The sequence below is a fragment of the Notolabrus celidotus genome, chromosome 18, assembly GCF_009762535.1.
Source record: "Notolabrus celidotus isolate fNotCel1 chromosome 18, fNotCel1.pri, whole genome shotgun sequence".
Classification (NCBI taxonomy): Eukaryota; Metazoa; Chordata; class Actinopteri; order Labriformes; family Labridae; genus Notolabrus; species Notolabrus celidotus.
In genome coordinates this window covers 21631041-21657835 of record NC_048289.1, presented here as the reverse complement: position 1 = coordinate 21657835, position 26795 = coordinate 21631041, and the positions used below count along the sequence as shown (strand labels likewise).

The window sequence follows — 26795 nt, the reverse complement described above, 5'->3', positions numbered from 1 at the left end:
CTATCCAGACTACACTCGTCTTTTGTACCAGGCTGTAAATATGTTTATTTCTGCTGTAAAGATTGTCTTTTGCCCATTGTATGTGACTTTCGGTACTTCCGGAGCCAGCCTCAAGCGGATCCTCGATGAACTGCAGCTTTTAACACTTTCGCATTTGACTCATATTTTTGGACCAGAGGTTGACGCTTACTTCCCACCGACAGGCCTCTGGAGGGCTCACCAATCAGAGGAAAGGGGGTTTGTGGAGCAGGGGGGGCAAAGTTCAGTTGCTTGTAATGGTTACAGGTTAGTTCCAGCTGATAAATTGCAAATATCTTCCCTTTTATGAAGTCATCCTTGTTTAACTGAGTTTTTTCTCTACATCTGCATTTAATGAATAGTGCGAGATTACTATTTCACAAAATATTAGGTTTGACACTGCTGAGATTCAGTGTGCAGTTTTAAGAAAACCCAAATGCGAATAAGGTGCCAATATTAAATGTCTACTAAAACACATGTTTAATATACTGAAGCATCTAAACCTTCTTTGAATCAAATATTAGATGATTCTAATCTTGACCCTTTAATTACAAACTTCTGAGGCATCAGATACCATGCAAGAAATATTACCATCTCACTGTAATAGGTTTGATCCTGCTACTTCAATCACACAAAGAAAAGGGCCCTTGCATCTTTCTCTTGTCCGGCAAAGCCAGCGCGATTACTGTAATGCAAAATATATACAAGGCGAACATAAGCTGACATAGCTTTCCAGACTCAAAGCAAAGTGCTCTGTGTGTGTGTCTGCATCGCAAATTGACCATCACTATGTTTCACAGTTTCCATGGACACAGAGGAAATATTGCAGCGATCCAACACCAACCAACCTTTTACCTTCTTCTCTTATCATCGCAAAAAATGTTCACAGCCACAATTAACAGAGTTTGGAAGTGTATCCAACCAGAACTAAACAGAAAAAGATGAATTTTTCTTCTGTTTTAAAAACGAACATTTAAATTAATGTGAGTCGACGGGCCATTCAAGCCTCCGAATGAAACTCTTGGAAGAAAAGTGCAACTGGCTTTAATTCCTTATTCCTCTTGTCTGTTAGATTTAAGGCACTAACTTGAAATTCATACACTGACAGCCCCAATGTCGTCCTCGTAGGAAAATCCAGTGTGGACTTGTCTTTCAGTTTCAGGTGAACCAAGATTTTGTTTGCAAATTTAGCAACCCTGCTTGTCTGAATATCAATAAAGCCAGAAGTTCATCCATTATAAACTGTGCATGCTTCAGTATAGAGGATCCAAGGTTGTGGCATGATAAGTTTGAGATTAATAAAAGTGTCACATTACATTTCCGTGGAAGTAAATGCATAAATAAAATAGGGATGGTCCCTGTCAAAGAGTGGTGAATCTGTTTGTCCTCAATGAACTCTTAAAATCAGAATTCATTTCAAATATTGGCCACACGCCACTTCGACACACCCAGAGTGTTTATTTGATGGATGATCGCAAAATTGTTTTGCATTCATGCATTTTAGGCTGTGTGCATGTACAGTTTGTGAGAATACACATTAATCGTATTCTCTGCTCATCCAAAAAGAAAACCTCCATATATTTAAGGTTCCATTAATTAAGATGTTTTGAAGTGTAGTCAAAGCACTGTGTGATTTCTGTTGCGTATACTACTTTGACACAAATTACATGTTATTTGTCAGGGGAAAGTGTAACCTCGCCTTGTCCTGCTGAACACTACCAATACACTACCTTTACATTATTATTCCCACCTTCAGATTCTGTCGCCAGTCCCTCCTTTTCATCAATTACTAGGTGCCAAAGCAGCAGCAGGGAGGTATTTTTCAGTAAGCCTCTGACCTGTCACTTTCAGCACTGACGTCCAATTAATGAGAATTCAGCCAGGGACAACCCCCACCCCCTTTAAGAGATTATGGAGGGAGGCAGCAGCCATCACTCTCCCACCTTGGGTGCTCCTCATAGTGGAAGACAGCTATTGTCACAACACCCCTGCTTTAAGCTGCTCTGCTACGCAGTGTGATAAGTGACAGTTTGATAAGCCCATTTCAGACTGTAGCAGGTATTTTGATGCAGACTTTCTGGGCGGCCCAGACGGCAAATTTAGGAAGTCATGACATGGCCTAATTATTTTTGACTGTGTCTTAGTAACTTCTTTCCTACAATACATGTACTCTGTTAAAGTAATCTACTATAGACTCAATGTTTCTCCCCTTCATCAGTTTTATGAGGGATTAATTTGATTTTGGAAATTTCCCAACATTAAAAATAAGCAGAGTCCTTAGCATTGGTTGTTTGTTTACATACTTGGATAAAACTTATATTTCTGATTATGTCCAGTAATCTCTTAAAAGCAGAGAAAGTAGTGCTCATTAATCACTGTGTACTACAGCAGAATCCTCAAGTGTGGGTTTCTTCTTTTAACCCTTTGACTGGATCTAAACTGGGGGATTTTGCAGAATTCTTTATTACGTTTCATTCAAGGGTGCACCAGTGTATCAATTGATTATTGATATTGGCCAATATCATCAGATCCTAATCTCCTATCCCCTATCACCAAGACCAAGCACCACACTTTGGGTGACAGAGCCTTTGCCATCGCTGCCCCAACTCTCTGGAACTCTCTCCCTCCAAAACCTCCACAACTCTGACTACCGTCAATCATTTAAAACCAAGCGGCAACCTCCAGTCTCAAACTATGAAGCCCATGCGGAAGTGTTATAAACTGCAGTTCATCGAGAATCCACTTGAGGCTGGCTGCAGAAACACCGGAAACCACACAGACTTGAATGGGAAAAAAACGATCTTTGCAGCATTAATAAACATGTTTACAGCCTGGTTCAAAAAACGGCTTGGTTCTACGTAGCTAGTTTCTCTATCGGCACACACTGTACAGGGGGTGAATTTTTTTCTAACGCGACGGTTCAGAAGATATTAAGATTATGAGTTTTTGCCCAAATAAGGACATGACTGACTTGACACCAGTACGGGAACACATAGCTGTTGGCTAAGAGGCTCAAACTCCGCCTCTTTACGTCACACTATGACTGGTTGAGTTCCGCATTTCTAATATGGCTGCCGCCGTCGATTGGCTTCAAAACAGCGCTCAGGAACAGATGGGTGACGTCTCAGATACTACGTCCATTATTCATACAGTCTATGATCCTACTGCATATTATCTTTATCAATTTGATGCTAGTATAACTAACTGCAAACTCAGAGAAGAGGTATTTTTTGAGCAGAAGAAGTAACCTGCTGGACAAACTCTAACTTATTGTCATGGTCAAACGTTAAAAAATAAATGTCCACAGTGTAGGAGTACATTGTCACTGAGAAAGATCAGAGACCTGCAATTTGTAAGACATGTTCCAGTGACATTTTAAGAGGAACTTTTGTTGACCTCTACTCTCTACTCACAGGCAGTGAGCTGCACACCTGCGGAGACTCAGTCTATCTCTGTATTGCATTAGGAGAGCGGGCATTAATAGCTCAGCAGTGAAAGCCTTGTGTCTGGCAGGTGGATTTCTTTAAAACCCCTGCAAACTATACATCACATACATATAGAAAATGACGTCTCTGCACACCCTTAATAAGAAGTTAAAGTATGATCAGTGGAGACAGAAAGGGTAAATAAATGATATTCACCTTGCCTCCCCTGTATAAATCAGTTCCTGAGGTGTGACACCCCAGATAAAAAAAACTCTGAACATGTGCCTGTCTGTACATTGGTAGTTTTTGTTTTTCTATAACGTACTAGAAAAAATATATATTTGGATGTTACAGTGAAGTAGCACTTCCTTGAAATTAACTGCATAAAAGAGCTCCCTAGTCCTCATGGTAAGTGTCTTTAAGCCTCATTTTAACTGCATACACAGCCTGTGCATACCTGCCTGTGTTCAGGATTTATTTTGGAAATCCTTAACCATGCCGAAAAGTAATCACCCCAGTAATGTAGACCCGTCTCCAGAGGCGTTACAGAAACCTGACTCTCTGAGAGAAACGGTTGTTTAAAGGTGTGCAGCGAGAGAGGGGGATGTTTCGTGTCTAAAAGCCTTTGAGGTATAAATGCTACATCTCTCCTGGCAGCCCTTCTTTGTCTTATCCCTCCTTCCGTTTCTCTCCTCCTTCTTCCTTTCAGACAGTTTAACATGGGTGTAGTCTGGATGAAGAGTGGGCGAACAGCAACTGCCTGCCTAGCTGGCAAAAGACCGTGCCAGCCAGTTGAGCGTAGACTCTTCCTGCCACGAGCTGTCCGCCTACTTCAGATCCTGTTCTTCTGTGATTAGCCTGCAGCCTCAGCCACTGTTAAGAAGCTCTCTCACTCTCAGGTGTGATTTCCATACAACCTCTTTTGGACTATTCCTGTATGCAATGTCTTTCCGCATCAGTTAAGTGTAATGAACCAGTGCATTTAAATTGGGCAGCGTCCAGGCAGGGCAGAGGGCTTGTTAAGGGATTATTATCTTTGCCTTAGTTTGCCTCAGGTCGATGAAATGTCAGAGGCTGTTCTTATTAGTTGTGCGAATGCTCCATGAAATCCCCACTTCTCCTTATGACTAAATCTTTTAAGCCCAAGGCTAGACATTTCTCTGCTTAGCAATAACTCCAAATGCTTCTTAAACGCCAGAGATAACACGTTGTAATGAAACCTTTATCTCCCTTTTAAAAAAAGATAAATCTTTGTAGCTGACAAAATATGGCTTTAATCAGGAGTTTGTCAGTTTGACGGCTGGCGTTTTGGATTCGTTATTGTCGTCTTATGAAAGTGAGGCTGCTGTGGCTGTAATTATGTGCATGTGCTAAGGAGAGAGAGAGAGGGAGAAAATGACAGAAACTTATGAGGAACAGAGCGCTGATGTGATGAGCTGTGACACTCGTTGGAACGCACCCGGACCTTCCACAAACTTTGTTTGGTAAAATTGATGTGAAAATTACTGCAGAGTCCAAACAGGTCTTGCCTGGAAGAAGACGAGCCGCAGTTAATGAGGAGGTATAAAACAAGAAGACAATTATTGTTCCTGGTAAAGTATCATATGTCTTTATCTCATATTCCATGCTATAGGTGCACTTGACGAAACCATAACAGCGCTACACCCAGTTCCATTAAAGCTTACATGACTGCTTCTTTTGTTTTTTGATTGCCTATTTTGGACTGAAAAATATCCTCACACGACTCAAGAAATTCGCCTCTGCTTCTCCTTCAAACACACAGAACTGCTAACTGGTTTCAAGGTGCTGTAGACACAGAATTGATTCCCTCGAGTTAAAACTTTCCTCTGGTCAAATCTGCACCCGCCCCAGACAGAGTGGGAGGAGATGGATTTAAGAGCAGAGCCTGAATGTGTCAATGTATGTTTCCCAGGAAGTTTTATATCCCTTTTTTCACTTCTACCCACACCAATAAATGAGTGTGCTTTGTGTCAGCAGTCCGGACTGGTTTGAATTTAAAAAAGAAAAAGGAAAAAAAACCACTTCTCTCTGAGTCACCTGCCAGCATCTAAATGAGAAAACTGTGCTGTCTGTCTCCCTGCCTCTTCCCTCATCTCCCGCTCTCTAAATTTCTCCCTCCCTCACTGCATTTTTCCCAGGCTGAGGCGTCCATGGACCCTCTGGCTCTGCTGCTTTCGTCAGGGACTTGGAGCGCTCTGAGAACTTTTTGAACTCTCCGTGTTGCAGTGAGGAGGCAGAGGGGAAGCATTTGATGGGACGCAGCCTGGCAGAAGCAGCAGCAGTCTCCTCTGGAGACTCCATCGGGACTCTCAGCTGGAGATAATCCCCCCCGGGGTCATGACAAGACAGCGCCTCAGAGTCCTAATGCCCCTGGCTCTGCTGGGACTCCTCGTGTGGCTTGCAGACCTCAGCCATGGCTCTGCTGTGGAGGATGAGGATTATTACATGCAGGAGCTGCTGACAAGAGATCAGGACAACCAGGTGCAGACGCCGGAGAAGCCTGTGGCCTCGATACCTAACAGGCATGAGCACCCCAGCCAGAACTCCGGCAAGAAAGTGCCCAAGGGGAAGGCAGAGAGCAGCAGGCAGACGGATAAAACCCCAGCTGATGAGAAAACAGGTACATGGTCTGCCATCATTTTGACTTAATGTTGTTTTTTTAACACTTTTGGTAGGAGCTTTCCTCTGCAAACAGTAGTAAAACTTTGTTCTACAAATCCTTCACTAAAGTATCCAGTCAGTGCCAAAAGTAATCAGTCATGATCTCGCCTGTGTTAGAAATCATAAATCTGTCTGTAGAGGTTTGCCTGACTGCAATTTGGGCTTTGAAACTTCAGGAAACTTGTGAAGTAATCTTGAGAGTCTGTGCTGCGACTAGATGAAAGTGTTTGGCTTATCAGTTGAGCTTTGAAGTTTTTATGAATTTGTAAATAATAGAAACAAGGCAGTTGTAATTATGGAAAATGTAACAATAAGCTTTGATGTTAAAGAGTGAAACAAATATGTTGTGAAAAATAACACCTGGTCCTATGACTTGTTTTTTCAGCTGATGCTTTTAAGTGACATTTGTTAACAAATAATGCCTCAAGATCAAAGTTTGATCTGGAAGCAGGGAGCTCGTTTTGAGAAAATTTCTGTTTCATTTTCTCTGTCATCTTTCATGCCCTGTGACCTTAAGCTGCTTGGTAAGTTCAAAGAGAGAATTTGAGGTGCAGAGGTGCTCAAAAGAAAACAAAAAACAACACATTTCATCAAAGAGAAGGGGAAAAGAAACTTCTGCAGGTCATCCTCCCCCTCGTTTGCCTGTACACATAGATCTTAGCTATGTTTCTGTCAGGCTCCTACAGAGCAGCAGGATTAACAGCCTCACACACAGCAGAGGTCAGGACTGCATTACATGTAGCAGCCAGAACACGTGAAATCCACGTTTCTCCAATGCACAGCTCTGTGTTGGACTCCCTGCACATGCAGTAGCAGGTTTGTAGGTATGTTTGCCGTCCTGCCAGGTGATTGGAGGACAGTTGCAGGCGCGAGGGATTTGGTTGGTTGGTGGCAGATAATTTACAGCAGCTGTGTGGACAGTGACCTCATATTTCAGGCATCTGGATACACGTGTCTCAGCAGGGATACCTGCTGTAAGTGAGGAATATCATAACAATGAGGCATATGAAAAAAAAACACTGCTTCCCTTTGATGGGAGTTTTTCCTTTCAGCTCCACCACAGTGCATCATATAGACAAGATAAATAATGGTTCTTTTAAAGGCAACCATAACTCAGAAAACCAACAAATAGACTTTTATGCGAGATAATTTACATTTTCAGCTCATGATGGAACAAAACCGTAATCATTAAAATAGAGCTGGATATAACTACAGTTTTCCACAAAGCTACCCTGACTGATATTGTCTCTTTTTGTACCTTTAGCTAATTGTTTTGGTTTTGCAATGCACAACTTCACATGTTGAATTCCTTCTAAGTAATCATATTTCCAGAGGCAACTGACAGATTATTCAATAAAACGCTTTAAAGTTAACTTGTTTTTTTTCTTCTCCATACTTTGTTTTCTGCTTTTCATATTTTAAACAGACAGGACATACAAACAACCACAGTACAATACAAAGACAAAAAACAATACAAATACACCCACCCAACCCCCTCCCTGAGGCTCAAAAAGAAAGAAAAAGAAAAGAAAAGAAAAATAAATTAAGAATAGCAACAACAAACAAACAAACAAAAACAAACAAACAAACAAAACAACAACAAAAAAGTCACAAAACTAGACAGGGTCTTCCTACTACTAGTCTGTGTCTACTTTTAAATGTGATAGGACTGTTCACACAGATCTATGGTCATAGAAAAATAACAAATGGGCAAAATACAGCTAGATGAGCAGGGCACTTAATGTTAGTTAACTTGTAGCTTAGCAGCAGAGGAACAAAGCTAGCTACTACCTTGCTAACATAGTTCATCATTTAGAAGCTAAAGCTCCCTTAGTATTTTCAGAGGCACCAGACAACTTATACATAAAACGCTTTTGAGTTATTGAGTTGCCGAGCAGAGAAACAAAATTAGCTACTACCTTGTTAGAAGCTACTACTAGCTGTTTTAGTATCTTTTCCAGGAGTACACTGAGAACACAACAAAGCCAAATTAAACTATTACATCTTTGCCAAATAGACAGAAACATATGTGACCATAAAACATACCATTGTTGCTCTACATCTGCTTGATTATATGCAGTTGCTTGCTCATATGTTGAGCATCAGCAACAGCTTTACAATGGGATGATATTTAACAGCTGTTTTGACAGCTCCAACACTTACCCCAAGGTAGCAAATAAACAAATAGCTAAATAATGATTTAAAAAACCCATATAATAATACTTTAAGTAATATTAATTTGCTGTATTTTTATTTTATTTTATTGAATTAAAAATAAGTGCTGTTGTCAGAAAAGAATACTTATCTTGACACTGTTTCAACTTTATGACTCAGTTAATAGCTCTTTTAGTATCTGAATATTTTAGATAAAAGCAGAGATAGGTTGAGAAGTTTTCTCAACCTATAAATTTGCTTTAAAAGCTTTTTCAGATCAGAAGTATATATCATTTTGAATTCAGTGGCTTGGAGAAGAAAGGTAAGATTGTATAAAAATATTTTAGCTAAATATACTTGTCTGTTATATGAGTTTATTTTATGCTTAGAGAGATGCTTTACCTCTATAAACATATTAATAGAGGGTTTTTTTGTTACTTGTTTCATTGTGCCATAAATACTTGATCAATCTTCAACTGCTTTGATCATAACTCAATCACTTACAATAACTAAGCTTTTTAGGTCCGTTATGCTGATCCACATGCACAGCTCACATCATTGTTGAGGATTTAAGCTGTCCCCGGAATGAGACAGGGATAAAGACTTTCAGATGTGAGATGGATTGTTATCACATGAGGCCTCTCCTGACCCGACACTCCATCAAATAAAAAGCACATACATCACTTCCATGGTCAGTCGCTGCAATGTGACCCATGCCCAGGTCATTTTTCTTGTACAAGGTATTTCCATGACTGATTTGAACCTCAGAGCCATTATTCCATAACTGGTATCACTAAAGGAATGAGGGTGCAGATTAAGCATGGCAAGGTGCACAAGAGTTAAAATTCCCAGAGATTGTCTCTTGGTTCAGACCCCAGTCCTGAATCTATCCACATGTGCAGGACTGAATCCAGACAAAGCCTTTTTCATTCTCTGTCAGCACCATTGCTTTTTCCTTTCTATGTTGACAACAAGGAATCAGCAGCTTTAAAGGTGATTTGGCCTGCCAAATCCTCTTTTATAAATCAGAAGAGATGTATTTCTGTTCTTGTAATATTGCTTTTTCCTTCCCCAGTTAAGACCGCCAACAAAAAGACTGAAAAGACCAAGAAGAGCACCCTGAAAACTCCAAACAGCATCCCAGAGGCAGAAGGACAATTCAACTCAGTTAAAGAGGGTGAGTGAACAGCCAGTGTCACTCTCACTTGTTATTGGAAATTCATGATCTCACGAAAAATTCATCCATTCCTCCACCGTGTGAGGATTATTTCTTTGCTTCCCTGAGAGCTGTTAGGATGGAAGAAAAGAAATAAAGTCTCTCGAAGATGACAAATATTTTGGAAAGGGGAAGAGTATTGAGACTGGATATTTGCCCCGAGAGGAAAGGTCTGGCAAAATAAAAGGATGCTCTCAGAAGTGGAGTCAAGCCACACAGGCACTGATGTCTTCTTTGCCCATTAAGCACTTTGTTTTGTTTCCACAGATCACAGTGTATTAGATAAACTCGATCTAGGATGCCCCTGTAGCTTTGCTGTCATGTTGAAGACAGATTAAACTCACTCAAGTGAAAGCATGACTCAGGGCAAAACACTTGTGATTTGACCCCAAGCTCTGCACAGATCAACTGCTGAGGTAGTATTTATTAAGCTTATTTACACAGTGTCAGACATTTTCAGGGTAGCGGGACGCTGTATTTAGGAACGCTTAGAGGTTATGAGTGCATGTGTTTTCCAGCTGTGAATTTATGTGTTTATCTTAAAGCTGTTGTAAGGAACCTACTGAGACAGACAGAGAGGTTGCCATTTGAAGTTTGGCACATGGGTACAGGAGCATGAAGTTGGACATCCTTCCATGTTGGAAAATGGGAACTCCATGCTGACAGGCCTGGCATAGAGGAGCCCACATCGTCAAAATTTGGACGTCTGAGCTCCCAAAATCATGTTTTCATGCTGAAACTGTGACTGTAACTGTTGTCTGTTTTCAATTTTTGCTTCCAGTGTCCACTGGTAGCTGCTGATTTAACAGAGTCGAAATTTACAAGCTTCCACAACGTAAAGAAATTGTACCTTTTTCCTGCTACGAAAAACTGTTTTCTTTGTTGCTAAGCCTTAGAAATTGTTTTGTCTCAATTTTTCCAGGTTATTTTGGGACTTGTTTTTGCCTCCATTGGATTGTACAAATGGAAAGAGAGTCAGGAAATGAGGGAAGGATGGTAATAAATGCACCTAACGGTTGTGTGTGGAAATTGAACCAGCAACAAGTGCGTTAAGGAGCACAGCGTATGTGTATGGGGCATCTGCTAAACCAGTGCCCAGCCTCCAAATTTGTAACCGTTTTGCCATTTTTAGAGCTTTAGAAGAACTTCAGTTTCTGCTATGCACATAAATGTCAAAACTTCAGGGAATTAATTTAACTGGATTTTAATGGGCTTTTTAAGTTTCATCCAGAGAATGTTTCAACAGCTCATTTATTATTCCTATCAGAGGCAACAGGAACTTGTTGAAACAAGATGTTTCTGTTTGAATATCACTTAATGCAAAGTCAAACTGCAGTGGCTAAAGTGCCTTTTTTAACTTATAAAGACTGAAACTTTTGAATAGAACTAATTTGATGGTGCTAAATGATAATTCTGGATGGAGCTTTACCTGTTCAGGAAAATGTATTTCAAAAGATGACTGAACAAGTTCCAAAAGAACAAAACAAGAACAAACAAAAAACAAAGTTGCTCTTACAAATTAAAGGGTGAATACAGCATCAATAAACTAAACTAAACTAAACCCTCGTTGTATTCAATATATTGAGATTTGATGTTACAGCTTTAATTGGTCTTGCATGAACAATACTAATGGTGAATTTTATTCGCTGTTTTTGACTTACATTGATAGTTGTTGTTTTAACATGTAATTACTTTGTAGTAATCACAGAAATATAAAAGGAGAACTAAGTCAACACCAAGCGGCAACCTCAGGTCTAAAAATATGAGTCCAATGTGGAAGTGCTAAAAACTGCAGTTCGTCGAGGGACTGCTTGAGACTGGCTCCGGAAGTACTGAAAGTCACATACACAGACATCTCTTTAGAGCAGAAATAAACATGTTTACAGCCTGGTACAAAAGACGAGTGTAGTCTGGATAGCTCATTTCTTGATCGGCTCACATTGTGAGGGGGGTGAATTTTTTCATTACGCGGTAATTTCAAATATATTTAGATTACGAGTCTTCCAATGAGAGGCACAGCTGACTGCAGGAACACTGTAGCTGTTGGCTGGGAGGCTCAAACTCCTCCTCTGTACTTCACACTGGCTCGACAGAAGCAATACGGCTGCCGCTGCCGATTGGCCTCAAAACAGCTCTTCAGAAACAGATGGGTGACGTTGTGTATACTACATCCATATACAGTCTATGGTAAGCACATAGAAGAGTATTTGTCATTTACTACTTGTGGTCCCATTCAGACAAGTACTATGAACCAAAAACTGTTCCAAGAAGCAAATTTGGTATACACCAACAGGGTGGACTTGTGGCAAAATGATTCAGTTGCCATTTAAGGCCACAGGAAATACTGTTAAGGAAAATTAACCTGATACTACTAAATATTTTAGGATCACAGGACTTCAGGTCTGTTTAGATTGTTGATTCAGTACTTTCATTAAGAATGTTCACATTTAGTCGACTAAATGGTTAAATGCCATCCTCCTCATTAGTCAGTTATAGAAAAAACAGCCTGTTAAACATATTTATAGTGTTTTTATTACTGTGGACCAAAAATGCCAGTCAAATGTTGTCTGAGTAGCAGCACAGTCACCAACTGCTAGATAGGGCTGTAGCTCTGGCTAATGGCCACTGCCATAATGATGTAATGCTCTACTACCTGGATGTAAACAAGCACAGATGACAGGTGACATTTCATAGGACAGCACAGTTTGGCAGTATTTTAAACTAGAAAATGGAGATCAAGTTGTATATAGGCTGTGTCTGGTTAAACTGACGTTAAACTACTCAACCTGAGTTGTGAGTAACCAGCACAGGCATGTGGTTGTTAGCCTAACAGCAGTGGCAGTTCTAGACCACTTTTACTCAGGGGGCCAGGCTGGGGTCAAGGGTCAGAAGGACACATTCAACCCTGACAAAAGAGACTGAGAAGGGCGAGGACTGGCTGAGAACAAACTGGCAAAAAGTCAGTGCATCCCTATATACTAGACATATATACTACTGTGTACTATATCAAAATACAGACAGCAGCTGTTTGGCTGTTTACACTCAACATGAGTCCCTCTCGCTCTAAGGGACTGGAACCAAGTCCCACACGCATGTGTTCCACTTGTAACATCGGCACGATACTGAAGCTTTTTTTAATGTATAATATTTGTTTGGTGTGGAGGGGGGGCCACAGGGGGGTCCAGGTTCAGTTTTACAGGAGCTCTGGCCCCTGTTGGCCCCTCCCAAGAACCACCACTGCCTAACAGGAGGACTAAATGCTGGTGGTGCTAGCTCCGCTGATGGTAGCCACACTTGGTAAACCAGTCCAACAACATTTGAGTTTAAATTTCTGTTTATACAACTTTGAAATGAATTGTTTCGGAACATCTCCACTTGTATAAATCATACTTCTAAAGTTTTTCAATGCTGTTTTTGATCCAAGCATTGGTTTTTGACTTTCAGTAACACTTGCGTAGTTAATAAAAAAATGAGGCCTCGACTGTCTGCTTTCTCATCTTTTTTTGTACATTGTTGTTGAAGCCAGATGCTTTGTGCCTTTGTGCGTCCCCTTGCAAAAAGGGCTGCATGCAGATGGTGATACTGATAATAATTTAGTGCTTTGCAAAATAACAAGCAGGCATCTGTTTTTTGTCCAGCTAACCTTGGTCCTCTTTGCAGCTTAGAAGTTGTTCCAAATGTGTTATGAAGGCTGATCCCAAAGGCCTGCAGACTTAAAGCACTTGTTTGATTCCAATTTTACAATCATACTGTGCCACAGGTATATCAAAATGGGGTTTATTGCTGTACAGAGTTACAGTGTATACAACACCCTCTGGTCTCACCAGTGGCTTCTCTGCAGGCTCATTAAAAAACATTTTACGCTCTGGTTTTACAGCAGGAATTAAGTTGGTCTCAAGCTGCTTTCTTTATGCACCAATCATAAATTGTCTTCTGCATGTGTGGCTTTTGGACTCGGATCATCTTTGTATCTGGATTTCTGTCTGAAAATTCTGGTGCCTGTGATTGATGTTCTGTAGAAACGTAGACAAATCAGGCTGCTGAAAAAAGTTTTGCAATGAGAAGCCAGCTTCCTTTATGGATCAAATATAAACTTTACTGCAGAGCCTTACGTCCAACTTCACATGTTTATATCCTGTAAAGGCCAAAATTCCATGTGTTCTGTCTCTCTGTTTCTTCTCTGCGTATTCATTTGTGAAGGCAGTTGGCTACATGACAGCGACATGTGAAGCATACGCTGCACCCAAGGCCCAGTAGGAAATTCTTGCTCTGAATTTCCATCGGTGATCAGGGAAATCTGCAAAGAGCTTGAACTGACCCAGAGAGCTGTGAGGCAGCAGATATTTCACATAATAACCTTGATTTGCTTGTTTTGTCCTCAGCAGGTGATGCACTGTTACAGAAAGATGAGCCAACCTCACACAATGAAGAGCTCTATGTAGTAAATACCATCTCCGATTCTGCAATCATTTATAGACAGGCATTTGTTCCAATATCTAAAAACTCCCTCCAAATGCAAAAAAAGATAATTTAAAGTTATGTGCAGCTTTTTCTTTTTGAGACTGTATTTTTCCAAAGTAAAGGCAGATTGCCTTGATAGGACTGCCAAACTGTGTCTTTGGCCTCAGTGGGTGGTAGGGGATAACTGGCATGCTCAAGGAGTTAATTACATGACGATTAGTCATATTGAGCACTGCTAATTGCCACCATAAGCACTGCTGTGGAGATATAAAGGCACTCATGAGTTGTAGCTAACTCTTGCTCTTGTTGGAAACCTTTAAACGGTAGTACTTTATGATCACACTTACATTGATCTAATACAGAGTAGGTCAGAAATTCAGTTCTATAACATATGAGTTCACTATTAATACTAGAAATAATAAGTTAATATAATTTAATGAGTAATGCCAGATATATTAAAGCTAGTTAAAAACAATAGTAGTTTAAAATTACACTTGATTAACCCTCCTGTTATGTTGCGGGTCAAACTGACCCTTTTTAAAGTCTATTTTAGGCAGTATATGCCTTCCAAACCAGCTAAATGCAGCATAAAAATCTGGGCAGCATGTGACAGAAGAGGATTTGTGTTAATTCATCAACATCACTTCATAAAAATAAAAAAATTAAAATTTAAAATAAAAATCTATTTCATGTCAAACTATTGTATTTATATTTACGGCTTTCCAATGTACATACAAAAAGTTTTAGCATTAATTTGAATGAAAAACGAGTGAGTTATCCTCATTGAACCATGATCTGTGAGAATTAAAGAACACCAATGAACTAAATCTTGATTTAAATGGTTAGTAATGGAGTTAGAACCCCAAGAAATCCCAACACACATTTTTTTTAATCTAATTTTTGACACTTTTGGATAATTGAATATGCCCCGGGTCAAATTGACCCAGGAACATTATTGCTGTTTCAGAGAAACAGACATATCAAGAGCGCTAAAGACATGTTAAATTCCTAAAAGGTTCAAAAGGTTCCTAAAAAGCATTGACGTTTGTAAGTGATTAAAAAAACATTTCCAGGGCTTTGCTCCGACCACGGAAATGTTAAGATGCGTGTATGTGTGTTATTTACACTGCATAATTTCTGCATGACTTAACATGATGCCATACTGTAACACATGCCCACAGCAAGACACGAAGGTCACACGCTGCCTCATGCATCATAGCTCCATAGCAACACTGTATTTGTACATCACAACCATTTGACAAGTTGTAGTGAGTGAAAATGGGTCTAAGGAAAGTAAACCATACACCCAGCATTACTCTGAAACATTAGTTCGGGATTGGAGATTACAGGACGTTCAGGAACCCTGCATCACAAACAAACTGGTGTTTAACACTGACTGTATGTTTAGATAGACACCTAGCCTCCATCTCGTCCCATTTTGAGATGTGAATCCAAAATACCCCAGCCTTTGATTACAAGTCAGTTAAACTAATTCATATTTGTATTATTGTAGGCCTGAAATGATGTAAAATGTTGTGTCTAAACTGTAGCACAGCCAACCGCCACTAGATGGGGTTGTAGCTCTGGTTAATGCTCTACTACCTAGATGTAAGCAGGTACAGATGACAGATGATATCTTGTAGGGTGGCACAGTTTGGCTGTATTTTGGTATAGAATATGGAGATAAAGTTGAATGTAAGCTGTGTCAGGTTAAATTTGCACACATCTACTGAAACACAATGATGCATAACTTGCACAAGCAGTTTAATTCTACCCTGCAGGGAGAACCTAATGGTGGTGGTGCTAGCTCTGCTAACTCTAGCCACTCTCAGCAAACCAATTTGACATGGTTTAGCTGAAGACTTTGTGATCCTGTGCTCAATTATACGTAGAACTTGCTGCATAATTCTCAAGTATGGCATGAATTCTCCCAGTTAGCAGGGAATGTTCTCACCACATTGGCCAACATTCCCTATAAGTTCTGATGATTTTTCAAGAAAAGGTTTTCAGTGTAATATTCAAAGTGCATCTTGGGGATGTTTATGTGTAAATTTTTCCTTTTTTGTTAACAATTAATGAAAGAAGAACATTTTGTCTTTAAGATTCAGATAATGTTTTGATGATATTTTTTCGGTAAAAGACATGGTTTTGTGGTACTCTACTACCTGGATGTAAACAAGCACAGATGACAGGTGGCATTTCATAGAATAGCACAGTTTGGCAGTATTTGAAACTAGAAAATGGAGATCAAGTTGTATATACTCTAGTTAAACTGGCGTTAAACTACTCAACCTGAGTAATGAGTAACCAGCACAGGCATGTGGATGTTGTCTGAATGCTGGTGGTGCTAGCTCTGCTAATGGTAGCCACACTTTGTAAACCAGTGTAACAACATTTGAGTTTACATTTCTGTTTATACAACTTTGAAATTAATTTTGAAGAGTAATATTCAAAGTACATTTCAAGGATGTTTATGTATTTAATTTTTTTTCCTTTTTGTTAACAATTAATGAAAGAAGAATTTGCCTTGCCTTTATCTTTGCCTTTAACATTCAGAGGATGTTTGGATTATATTCTTTAGGTGAAAGATTATTGAATGTTTTCTATAAAATGTTCTAATAATGTTACTTAACAAAGAAGCAACATTCTCAATAATGCAAAAAAGAGAATATACTGATGCCTCAAATCACAAAATGTTTAATTTAAGAATATTCTGGTGATATTTCATTTGAACATAGACAGAATGTTTTATCTTTAACATTCAAAGGATGTTTTGATAACATTCTTTGGGTCATAGATTATTGAATGTTTTTAGAGTACGTTATCTGAGAACATTTTAGAAACATACAGAAAACGTTGAGCTGAGAACGTTTCAAGAACATTAGCGCTTAATATTCGAACACTGTCACTTAACATTTTATGAAGGTTTTTACTAAATATTTTATTAATATTTTTAGAGAATGTTATCCTAGAACATTATTTGAACACAAAGAAAACTTCCTGCTGAACAGTACAGTAACAATCACTGTAAAATTAAATGGATGTTTTTTGAACAAAACATTGCTATTGGTATTTTCTACTTTCACAGTAGGTGGATTCGTAGTGTCTTAACCAAAAAACACCTTTGTCCTCATTATTGGTTAAAAATTCTGCAGCTGCAGCTTTTTACAAATTCCCTTTTCCTCTCTTTATTATAATTTCATAGTAATTTCAACTATTTAATCATGCACTCAGGGTGCAGCTGGCTGGCTGTGCAAGGTGTGCCAAAATAACAAAACAGAAGCTTTCATAGTGTACACTCATTAATCACTCATAGAGACTGACACATTTTGAAATTTATATCAGTTTAGACATCAAAGCCTCTGTGAAAGCCTCCCATTCACATAGGCCTTTTATGCAGCCCGGTTTACACGCACAGAAGTGTATAGCTTATGTTAATGTATTTGTCTGCTTTCAAGATCAAAGTGTAATGAGCACAGGTGAAAAAAAATTTCAGCAGAGAAACGACACATTGGACGGAAAAAGGATTCTTCATGGGTCATTGTTGGTTTTGGTTTGCTAACAGAGTGATAAACATCAACACAGATACTGGTTGCTAGCATAACAATGACATTCTAGTTTAATTTGGACATTTCACAATGTTTTGACTGGTTTGATAGATAGAGGACCTCTTATTGGATCATCTTGGTAACAAACACCAAACACAGCTGTTGTCTGGATCACTTTACACACTTGAGCTTAAGTCTGAACTGCTCGTTAGTGTTGAGTCCAGCTATTAGCAAACGCATGCTCCCTGACTCTGCAGCCATGTACTGTACACAAAGCAGCACTCCTGGAGCCCTGCAACACATGATTCATAACATTACCATCACCAGCTAATTCATCATTCTCCTTTACCTAGAATGCCCTCCTATGGGACTGGAGACTTTGAAGATTGATGACTTCCAGCTTCACGCTTCAACCATCAAACGCTATGGCCTTGGTGCACACAGGGGTCGTCTTAACATTCAGGTATGTAAAGTGGTGGCGTAGCTTGGGAACGCTTATTAGAAATGTTCAGGCTTGTGTTAGATCCTTTGCAATTATACCTTTCCTTTCCTTGGAAGCTTTTATGTTTTCCAGGAGTCATCTTAACACAAAGAGGCAAAACCTGAGAAAAATGATGGAGAGATAGCATCTTTTAATTTCAGAATGACTAGAAGTCCTTATTTAAGCTCCATTGTCTGCTGGCATAGGTCAAATATGGATGACACTATTTCAACTCGCAGCATATTTTAACACCCATAAGCTAACATAATAGAGAAAGTAATAGTTTCTCCATCAAACTAAACCTGATAAAAAGGATTGACATCTGGGAGAAGAGGAATTTCCTGTTAGTGCAGACTGTTCTTTGAGGTTATTAGCTTGCATACGGTCTGCAGCTCCAGCCTCATCTTCTGCAAGCTGAACGGCTCAGAATACATCTGCACAATTAATGAAACACACACACATGCTCTTAATTCTCTTAAGACGGCGAGGCATTATGTTTCAGGAAACCAGCAAAACAAAGGAGTCGCTGTTTGGTTGTCTATGTCAGTGCCTGTCAGGGATCATAGAGGGAAAAAGATAACGTCCAATCTGGAGAACAATTATCTGTAAATCAGTAGAGACACATAGAAAGCAGATGTTGCCTGTTGTATCAGGCCTGCAGCCAGTGAGCTTGGTTTGTTTCCACTTTTGTAGAAGCTGCAGTTTGTTTACACGCCACACACCAACTGTTCTGTGATGAACTGAACTCTCTTTTGATCATATGAGTTGGAGGACAACATGATTTACGAAAGTTCACACATCCCCTCTGGATTACCTTCTGCAACAGTTAAAAACATAACAGAAATGTGTTCAGTGTTATAAAACATAACTCCCTATCCTGCAGCAAAACACACATGTAATTCTTGGACACGTGTGCCCAATTTTGTGTATTCACTGAGCAGCTCATAAAAAGGTCTCTTCTCTGCACCTGGATTTGAATTGGCATCAAAAAGTAATCTCTTGTCTCGTGGCCAAGCTTTCCTCATATTTTATTGAGATCTGCAAACATGTTTTTGAGATATTCTGTAACTGACAGTCAAACAAGACAGAAAACAGACGCTCCTTGGCAGAGGTTGTTGTTTTTCTCCATCTCACAAATCATTCAATAATAAACCTAGACATTTATGTTTCATTACAGGAACACTACACCATTGTTTATTTTGTTTTATGATGGTTGGATCGTGTAGATATAAGTAGAAGCACAGTTTACAGATGATATTTTGTTTATACGTTTCTAAAAGCACATCAGGTTTTGTACTCACACAAACAGTATTATTTTACCTCATATCTACATCCAAACCAATGACAATATTTAAAAAGTGGACAAAGTCTCCCTGACATCACTCCTTTTACTAACAATATGAAACTTAAAATCTGTCCTTTTGGTGCTGCCATCTTTTTATTTTCACCTAAGGTGACCATATTTGGACAAGAGGCTGGATACACTCTTAAAACTCTTATTCTGATCATGGTTGTTATAGGTCAATCACAGAAGCTAAACCCTTGAGTATATCCTGCATTATTACCAATCGGCAACCTCCAGTCTAAAAATAAGAGTCCAATGCAGAAGTGCTTAAAGCTGCAGTTCATCGAGGATCTGCTTGAGGCTGGCCCCAGAAGTACTGGAAGTCACATACACATGAATGGGAAAAAGAGGGTATTTCTTTATAGCAAAAATAAACATGTTTACAGCCTGGTACAAAAGACAAGTGTAGTCTGGATAGCTCATTTCTCAATTGGCTCACACTGTGAGGGGGGTGAATTTTTTTCTAACGCAGCAATTTCGAAGATATTGAGATCAAGAGTCTTCCAATGAGAGGCACAGCTGACTTGATTGACAGGCGGGAACACTGTAGCTGTTGGCTAGAAGGCTCAAACTCCGCCCCTGTACATCACAATCACTTGACAGCAGCAATATGGCCTCAAAACAGCTCTTCAGAAACAGATGGGTGATGTCACGGATACTGCGTCCATATTTTATACAGTCTATGATAATTACCTATTTACTGAAAATTGTAGTTTTAGTTATAAAATTAACAACAATGTTTTATTGAAAATGTCCCATTGATGATCATGTTGTTTTTACTATCCCAGATAATGGCCACAACAAAAATGTAGATTTAGAGAATAAAATCATATTACTAAAATAATAAAAAAAATTAAATTACAAGAATTAAGTTGCATTATTACAATTATAGAGTTGTAAGGGACAAAAGAGGATACATTTAAAAGAAAAAAATAATAAATTAAAAGGATTTTAGGTGTAAATTTTAGAGAATAAAGCTGTAATCATACACAGGATTCAGTCAATCTACATGTAGAATAACATATTGGAGAGGAGCAGCTAGCCACATGCCCTAAATATGGAATTTCATTTTGTTGAGGACAATCAGCAGTTTCATGCACAGGCTGCCCATTAGCATGTCCTTCATCAGTGTAGACTCAGTTTCTTGTGCAATCTATCAAAAATCCTGATTCTCATAACAATGTGGTGCTGATGTGCTAGCACCACATTGTAGAAGTAGAACTTCATAAGATGCTCCATGTTCAAAATGATACATAAGCTAACCATACCCTAAAATTACTTCTATGATATTTGTCATACATGTACAACTCTATACTTGTATATTTATGATCTTATCTTCAAAAATGTACGACTTTTCCTTTTGAAATGTATTTTGTCTTATATAACTTGGCCCTTATACTCAATTAAATTTATACCATAGACTTCTATACAGTAGGACTTATTTGCAACTATTGTAGTCGCCTCCTGTTGTCTATTAGAAATAATGCAATTTTAAGAAAATTGAGTTCTGCTTATAGATTCAGCTTCCAATACAGTACCTTATGTGGACTATTTGAATGCATATACTGTACTTGTATATTTGAAGGGCTTTGATTTCAACTTAGCTGTATTCTCACAGAGTAGATGTTAATGTCGTATTTACATTCAGTAGATACCTCTGGGAGGGTCCTAATCCACACCAAACACATTCAAAAGACTGGACTGTTAACAAACCAAAACACTGTGGCGTTAAATGTCAAGTGAAAGTTGTTCACGCACTCTTATATAATTTTTCCCCTTTAGTAAATGTACAGGATCTCTGCAATATCACCCCAATTCCAATCTTCATTTACATAATGTGCCTTTAACTAATCTTTGAAGTGAGATTATGTTAATGTGTTTTCAGATCTTTAGATTAAGAGCTGTTCAATGTCAAGCAAGAGTGGTGTCCTCCAAATACACTTGACACTCACACATTAAATTAAGGCACTACTCACTCAGTATATATACAGTACAGAGTGTCATCATAATGTTTACATTTGCATGAAGAGGATATAAGATGTGTCCAGTCAGCATATGGCTGTTCACACAGACACAATCTCTGCTAACAGAACAATCTGCCACAGGCTTAATGCAGAGAGAAGCTTCTGTAGCACTATAGTTATACTTTTCCAGCTGATGAATGAGCAGACTATAAGAAATCTTGCTTGGCGAATTCTCATCTAGACTGCACCCTTCAAATGTTCAGAGGATTATCCAAACATGTCAGATTTATCCTCTCCACTGTCAACACGTCACTGTATATGAGGTTTAACGAATAAAGAGCATTACCTCCTACAGTATGTGTTGTGCCAACCCTAGACGTCGTGGTTGTGTTTCTACATCGCTATCTGAAATACAATGCTGCTCCTCACGGTTGTTTTGTGGCTGCAGGCTGGCCTTTATGAAGACGACCTCTATGATGGGGCCTGGTGCGCTGGGAGAGATGACCTGCTGCAGTGGTTTGAAGTAGATGCCAGGAGGCTGACAAAGTTCACAGGGGTCATCACACAAGGCAGGAGCTCCCTCTGGTCGTGAGTATGAACCCTGCACACATGCACAGAGAGTTGCAGATGGTTGAGGATGAGGATTTTCTTGTCTAAGCTTATAGAAATAGGAAAATTGGAATGATTGATCTCATGCTAGTTTTCTGATTTACCTCTGAATCTTAGAGATCCTTAAAGATGTCTTTTTCAAGGTTTTTTAAACCTTTAATGGATATATTTCTTAGCTGGAGTCTTAACGAGGGATGTGTGCAATAAGTTCACGAAATGACTGAATGGTGTTACCCTCGCTAGTCGGCACTCAATTACCTGACTAATCACTAGTCAGTTAATCAAGTTATTGATAAACTTCTATTGTTGTGAGACAGCAATGCTGGTCATATGTTGTGTTTAAGCTCTAGTGCAGTTTCCCACCACAAGCCAGGGCTGTAGCTCTAGTAAAAAACTACTTTTTTACGCTCCTCCTTTAAATATTCGTTCAGCTGTCTCTATTGTCACTTTCAAAAAAACTCTTAAAGACATATTTATTTAAACGGGCCTTCGACTCACCTTGTACAGACTAATGTTTTAATTATGCTATTGTCTGTTTCTTTTACTGTTTTATGATTTCATTTTAATTTCAATATTTTTCCTGTGATTTTATTCTAAGGTGCTATACTAAATCAAATTTCCTTCCTTCCTTCCTTCCTTCCTTCTTTCCTTCCTTCCTTCCTTCCTTCCTTCCTTCCTTACTTACTTACTTACTTACTTACTTACTTACTTACCTCCTTCCTTCATTCCTTCCTTCCTTCCTTCCTTCCTTCCTTACTTATGTGGGAATGAAATTGCATTAAAATGTGTAAACAGTTAAGTTTATCTTGCCCGGCTCAGCACCCCTAAACATCCGATCCTAGAATCGCCCCTGGCCAGGAAATATGCCCAAAATAACTTCTTGCTTTAATACATTTAGTCATTTTGTGCTGAATGCTAAACATAAGCAGGCTAATATGCTACTGTGACAGAGCAAGGATTTTCAAAAGATGAATTATGTCTTTTTTAGTCTAGTTTAGTTAAACATTTGCCAATTAGAACCAAACAAACATAAAATTGACAGGGGTCATCCTCTGGGGATGACTTGACTGTACAAAACTCATGGAAATCCTTTTTTGAAATTTTGAGGAAGTTAAGTTATTATGGACATATATAAGGGACCAACAAACGCATCAGCATTGCCTCTGTAGAACCATGTTTGTCTTTTGCTATTAAAAACCCAAACACAGTGATTGGCCAAAAATATATTCCCATATGACTCAAGTTTCACAATCACCAAGGGTTTTGAGAAAGGACAAACAGTAATAGTATCACCAAAAACCTAATGACTCTGGATTTTCTTTTAAACCCAACTGGAAAATTGACTTCACAAACATAAACGAAACAGTTTTTCAATTTCAGCCACATGGAGCTGAACCTTGTCCAAAGCTTGCCCTTATTACAAGTCTTTCCTGATCCCCTCACTCTGAGGATTAAACATTTTTGAGTCTGATTGATGGGAGAACAGAGTCATTTTCTTACCTCCCTCGAGAAGTCACTGCTTTATAAAAAAAAACCCTGGAGAAACAGATATTACTGTACTTTATTATTGTTAATCACACTTGGATGATAGCAGGAAAAAGAGGGATAGTAGAAATGTAGAGCTGAGATTACATTTCAAACTGTTCACATTCAAACACTTAGATCATAATCACTGTATCCACTGACTAAGATGTGGGATGATACACCTACCTGTGTGCTGCTAACAGGAACTGTAAAGCGTGTTAAGGTATAAATTATAGTACCATAACGTCTCTATGGCACCTTGTCTTATATTTCAACTACAACAGGAAAGGTATAATCTCGCCTCCCACTACCTCAGTAGATGAGAGCCAGGTCTTTTGTGAGCATGCAGAAATATTCTTTAACGGTTGACTCTGAATTTAAAGCCTACCCAGGAACACATGAATTATTCCAGTACTGTTATTGATAGAACCATGTACACTTGTAGAAACACAGTTTGGGTCCACTAAGCACTTTCACATTTCTGGCTTAGCTTTAGAGAGTAGGGGAGAACGGGGTTGGTTGTCACACTTTTTACTGTTTTGATGATTGCTCATCATCAAAACATCTTTCAGTAGTCATTCCGACATTAAATTGAAGCTTAAGGTGTTGGCTTGAAATGTGTATCCCTAGCATTTTCCAACTCATTGTAACAAAGAGGCAATTAACTATCAAAGAATAACTTAATGCATTTTAACATAAAATGAGCAAGGAACATGAACAGGAAACACATCTTTAGTCCAGCCTATATAACAACATAGAGAACAAAACAAATAGACCTAACAATAATGACCGACTCAACCAGGCTACATGCAGTCACTGTCTGAGTTACAGTGATGGCAAATGTAGGGTCTGCACACTCCTACTAATTTTCACCATGCATGATTTTGCTAAGGGGTTGGTTGTTACATGTGACAACCAACCCCAAAGAGAATGTGACGACCAACCCCAACTGGAATTTTTTGCTAGCATCAAGGCTAACAGCCATCTGACAACTACTTAGCTAGCTAATAAAAATTTAAACTACTAACTTTGTAAGGGTAAAACTTGTTTTGTTATAAACCCATCGTGGAAAAGCCTAGAAGGAAAATACTAAGGAGCTGAATATTTACAATATGACATATAAAACACAAAAGGTCCTCTCACCTCAAGTTCAGCTGTCTTACTCCAGAGCAGACTATGTAGGTGAGCTCTGATCCTAATTCTGGAAATTTCTATACCCCAATTGGAGAGAAAGTGCCCTCTGGTGGCGAGATATAACGAGTATGCCGACCAACCCGTGTGACAACCAACCCCGTTCTCCCCTATATGAAGGAACCGTTAGGTCACTAATATGACTCTGTTGTATTTCAACTCAGTAACTTAAGTTTGATTTGTCACACTTGCAAATGACAGCAATTTGGGACATGCACCACCAAGGACACACACACACACACACACACACACACACACACACACACACACACACATGAACTGTCCTCATAATTGTAAATGTCCTTATAGTGTGGTGTGTATTCATTTAAAATGTCCTCACAATCTACAAAAGCGTACACACACAAACACTCACAGAGCAATGCTCTGCATGGCTTCGGCTGTGTCATTAAAATATATGTGTTATGACCCAAATGTTGACAAAGCAACATTCAAGAGAAACAAAAACAAACTTTAAGCGAAGAAGTTATAAACTTTGACAGTAATTTGTATTTATGGTCCTCTTTCCTTAAGCATAAATCCCTTTTCTGTTAACATCTTTATATCCTGACTTTGGTCTTTAATAATATTTGACAACTTTTGGCTTTCGCTGGCTTAATTGGAGAGGGTGGCACGGACCAGTGGAAACTGCTTGCGTGCTGCACTAAGAGAGCACAGGGAATTTCTTTACCAGACTGTGTTTGTAAATTTTCCTTCATGGCCAGCAGGATCTGAAGGTTCAGAAAACACCAATGCCTGAGACAGACTTTCTCCACAATTAGCTCTGCAGGGCATGTAACTGTCTTCGGTGCCAGCTCAGGAGCTTCTGTCTATAACAGAGCTTTAATTAACAGATCTGGGAATTCTTACCGGGCTGGACCAGCTCAGCACTGATGTCTTTATCCAGAGGCTAGGAGTCTCAGCCAACCTACATACTGCACACAGAGAGGGCTGATAGAGGATGGGAACTTGAGTTATCTATGAAGACAGACTTTTAAAAAATGGTGTACTTTTTGGATGTTTCACCCCTCGGCACTCTACCTTAACTACTTCTAGAGGACATAAACAAGGTGTTTGAAAGTTGTAGCCTCTGAACTTCTACTTTTGTTTTCTTCACAGCTGTGTTTGTCTAAAATACATGCTGTACTTTTTGAAAATGCGTCCCTTTCAGAAAACTTTTCCCTTTTATCGCCATTCATTATGAAAATAACTGAGTAGATAATTGAATGTCACTTTTTTAATCTATAATAGTTGATATCAGGTATATTCTGCGATCTTTTTGTGAAAGCCACATCATTGTTTTGTATTCAAATATGTTAATGGGCAGCCCTGTGGTAAAGTGGTTTCCAGTGGTTACAGTAACTACTACTAAATCATTGAGCTTTAGAGGTGCTACTCAAGTGGCAACCTCCGGTCTCAAACTATGAAGCCCATGTGGAAGTATTATAAACTTCAATTCATTGAGAATCCGCTTGAGGCTGGCTGCAGAAACACCGGAAACCACATGGACATGAATGGGAAAAAGACGATCTTTGCAGGATTGATAAACATGTTTACAGCCTGGTTCAAAAAATGGCTTGGCCCTACAAAGCCAATTTCTCTAAACGGCACACACTGTACGGGGGGTGAAATTTTTTCTAACGCGACCATTCAGAAGATATTAAGATTAAGAGTTTTTGCCCAAATAAGGACATGACTGACTTGACTCCCGGACGGGAACACATAGCTGTTGGTTAAGAGGCTCAAACTCCCCCCTTTTACGTCACACTCTGCCTGGTTGAGTTCTGCATTTCCAATATGGCTGCCGCCTTCGATTGGCTTCAAAACAGCGTTCAGGAACAGATGGGTGACGTCATGGATACTACGTCCATATTTTATACAGTCTACGTTGCTACTAGATGATATTTCCCCCCAGTATTTGTGCCAAGCTATACTAGGCTAATAAGCTACTGGGTACCATGATATTGACCATAAGGATGAAGAGTGGTTTAAATGTTCATTCAAACTCTGCAAAAAAACAAGAAAGTTAATTTCCTCTCATTCAGACTCAATAAACTTTAAAAAGTTTAAAATAAAAGCCTCAAGTGACAAGTGTATAATGAATGCTGTGACCTCCGGTTTGCTATTTTGAAACACGCTCTCACCCTGTGAGAATTAACATGTCTGGATGTGTGCACAGA

The 26795-nt window shown here is 39.1% G+C and overlaps 1 protein-coding gene across 4 annotated transcripts in view; it reads left to right on the top strand.

Moving 5' to 3' along the window:
• cpxm2 (carboxypeptidase X (M14 family), member 2) overlaps window positions 1–26795 on the top strand; it is a 55385-nt gene that overhangs the window by 10740 nt on the left and 17850 nt on the right. For all 4 annotated transcript variants that reach the window (XM_034707162.1, XM_034707161.1, XM_034707164.1 and 1 more), the window contains 5 exons: window positions 4153–4342; window positions 5603–6084; window positions 9355–9456; window positions 17858–17967; window positions 21743–21882. In XM_034707162.1, coding sequence (XP_034563053.1) covers window positions 5802–6084; window positions 9355–9456; window positions 17858–17967; window positions 21743–21882 — 635 coding nt within the window. In that variant the 5' untranslated portion in view covers window positions 4153–4342; window positions 5603–5801. The remainder of the gene's footprint in view (window positions 1–4152; window positions 4343–5602; window positions 6085–9354; window positions 9457–17857; window positions 17968–21742; window positions 21883–26795) is intronic.